At 37.1% G+C, this 2,737-nt stretch overlaps 1 protein-coding gene across 2 annotated transcripts in view; it reads right to left on the bottom strand.

Moving 5' to 3' along the window:
* Window positions 1-1,117: 1,117 nt before the first annotated feature.
* The window catches only part of LOC116847366 (HEAT repeat-containing protein 1-like), a 13,720-nt gene continuing 12,100 nt past the window's right edge, over window positions 1,118-2,737 (bottom strand). The window contains exons 9-11 of one of the 2 annotated variants that reach the window (XM_032822298.1): window positions 2,546-2,721; window positions 1,959-2,409; window positions 1,118-1,493 (exon numbers count right to left, since the gene is read on the bottom strand). In XM_032822298.1, coding sequence (XP_032678189.1) covers window positions 1,323-1,493; window positions 1,959-2,409; window positions 2,546-2,721 — 798 coding nt within the window. In that variant the 3' untranslated portion in view covers window positions 1,118-1,322. Of the gene's footprint in view, window positions 1,494-1,958; window positions 2,410-2,545 lie in introns of both variants that reach the window. The other variant, XM_032822299.1, reaches the window with a different exon arrangement.

Below are 2,737 nucleotides of genomic sequence, written 5' to 3'. Positions count from 1 at the left end.
AGGAATCTTACGTGCGCTCGCCAACACCAGCCTCGGTGGATGATTCCCTGAACTTCGGCCGCGCGCAGGCATTCGACGGGAGCACTCAACGAGAGGTATCATCGCGTGTCATTGAGCGAAATGGCGGATAGAAAACGCGCGAAAAAATACGTACGATCGTCAACGTACGTACCTGCCGGCGGCGCGGGGTCACGTGACGTTGGCGCGTAGGTGGTGGGTGCGCGCGGGAGTACTATGTGCACGCTCGATGTCCACGTGGTACTCGGAGGTCGTCGCGGATGTGTCGAACCTGGAAGGCGAATCTCTGAAAATCTCGCGATGCGATTCGCGCAATTAGTTGAGGCCGCAACGAAGGAAGAAACTCAGAGAGACGACGAGTGTTCTTAGCCGCGCATTTAGCGCGAAACGTGGCTGTTCGTGATCACTTTCGCGTATTGTCAATTCGGTTAGAACTAAAATTCCGACTAGAGTAACGAAAGACACGACGAGTGACAAGAAAATAAGGCCCGCGCTTCGCACTCCAAATATATCCGGCTGATTGTCTTTACATTCGATATACTCTTAAGCTATGTTCTCGCAGTTTTCTCGGACAAACGGTGTTTAGCGAGACAGACGGCCACTTTTGGGGGCGAAATGCGTTGCCAAAACAAAACGCACACATACGTGCGTCCAAGGCCCGATGGGCACGAACGGACTTATGCTCGATTCGACATTGTGTGACTCGCGAGCCTATTACATCATGACGTTACACGACACACACACATACACACTCTTACGTACTGTATTATGTTATAAGCAGATAATATATTCTATATTTTGTCCAAATTTACGATTAAGTTAAAAATAAACGAATGTTTTCTTAGTATTTGGCCATTTTTGTCATTAATTACTTTCACTTTTTACTTAACGTCAATTTACAACTTATCAACTTGATTATCTTAAAAAGAAATAATTGCTAACAATTAAATAATCAATAAAAATTACTAATCTATTATTTCTTTTATATTAATCCATATATGTCCATATACATTCTTTCTTTGTTTCGTTACAATAATTCTTTACCCGCCGAGTTATTTCCGAGCTGGGAATAGCGTGCAATAGAATGATAAAAATACTGTACACGTATAAAAATATTTTAATATTTATGAACATAAAACGTTCATCTTAGAACTACAGAAAATAATCTTAGAAAAGTAATTCTATTTACAATATTTATAAGAATTTACAATTCCATTTACAAGAGTCGTTTTAATGCAAAGTTATAGTAAAATTAATTATTTACAGTTGCTATGACATTCAAACTAATATTTAGGGATAAATGTTTAAAAGTATTTCTGTAAAGGTTCCCCTAAAATTTCCTCCAAAGTGCGAACAGCATTCTGGGCACACTTCTCCGTAGCTTCGTCTTCATCTTCTAATATCTCTGCTAGGAAGGGCACCGTTTCCGGCAATAAAGGCATAAAGTCTTCCCCAAGTTTTCTCGCGATTTCCACCTGAATTGCAATAGTGAGTGATTGTTCAATAAGTAAAAATACAAATGATATAATAGCAGTTAAAATGAGTGAAACGAATTAAAAATTAGGAACAGAAATCTTTTTATATGTAAATCCACGCTGCATTTTTGAAAAATAGATTATTAATAAATGTATATACTTTTAGTATTCGAACTTTTTTGTCATTCACATATAGAATGTTAAAATTGAGAAAATTAAATTTTTCATGTTCAAATCAATTTTTCTCATTAAAAAAATTTTTTTCTTAAATAAAAATTTTTAATATAGAATACATAATGTCTCACTAAGCACCTGAAATTAATTGTTTATAAAGAAAAACAGTAGAGAAATATGAATGTTCCAATGTAACTATTTTATATGTCAATAAATATTTAAAGAGAATATTTTACTTTTAATAATTTAAATTAAGCTCTGAAATAAATCAACTGTTGTATCTTAGCTTACCAAAGCGTTCAAGGCAGTGCTCCTAACATAAGGCTTCGCGTGCTTAGTCTTTAGCAACATCTGGTAAACCAGCTGCTTGTGCAACGTGTCGTCGGGAATGGCGCTGGCGAAGGAAGCTATACAAGGTACAATCAATTGACTAGCTCGATTCTCGTACTCTTCCTTCGTGCCCATTGTGTTTTCCACCTGGTCTATTATTGGCTGCGCGAGGATCTCGTACCGTTCTTGACTGACGAAATTGTGAGCGTCGTAAATGAATACACGGTGAAAGGTCAACAGAATCGCCTCTACCAGCTCGATTCTGTTCGATTCTTCAGAAAGCGTCAATTCGTGAGGAGTATCGCTGACGAACGTGTTATTGTTTTTCAACAATAATGCCGCATGTTTAAGGAAGAGATCAGCGAATAGAGCGAACAAAGATTTTAAACATTCTGCTATATTCGCTGATAACCTAAAGAAATATTATTACATTATCAAAAGAGTACTGTGTGCAATAATTGGTAAATATATTACTTAATATATGTTATGATTTTATTATAAAAATATATTATTTTAACTGAATAATAATATAATAAAATCATACATACCTGTAGAATGTTATGTTTCGTTGCTTGTGCTTTGCACTTTTCTCTGCCCACTTATAAAAGTCTGAGTATAACGGCTTGAAGGTCGCTTCGCTCAACTTCAAGACCAGAGCGACCAAAGCTTTTCCAGCGCTCTCCTCAATCGTGACGATGTCCTTTGAAACATCTTCTTTATCGACCATTTGATCATCCTTG

Source organism: Odontomachus brunneus, unplaced genomic scaffold (genome assembly GCF_010583005.1).
Source record: "Odontomachus brunneus isolate Ranch 3 - 2012 unplaced genomic scaffold, Obru_v1 Obru_scaffold_077, whole genome shotgun sequence".
In the NCBI taxonomy this organism is placed as follows: Eukaryota; Metazoa; Arthropoda; class Insecta; order Hymenoptera; family Formicidae; genus Odontomachus; species Odontomachus brunneus.
The sequence above is the reverse complement of the archived record's forward strand: the minus strand, read 5'-3'. Positions and strand labels throughout refer to the sequence as shown.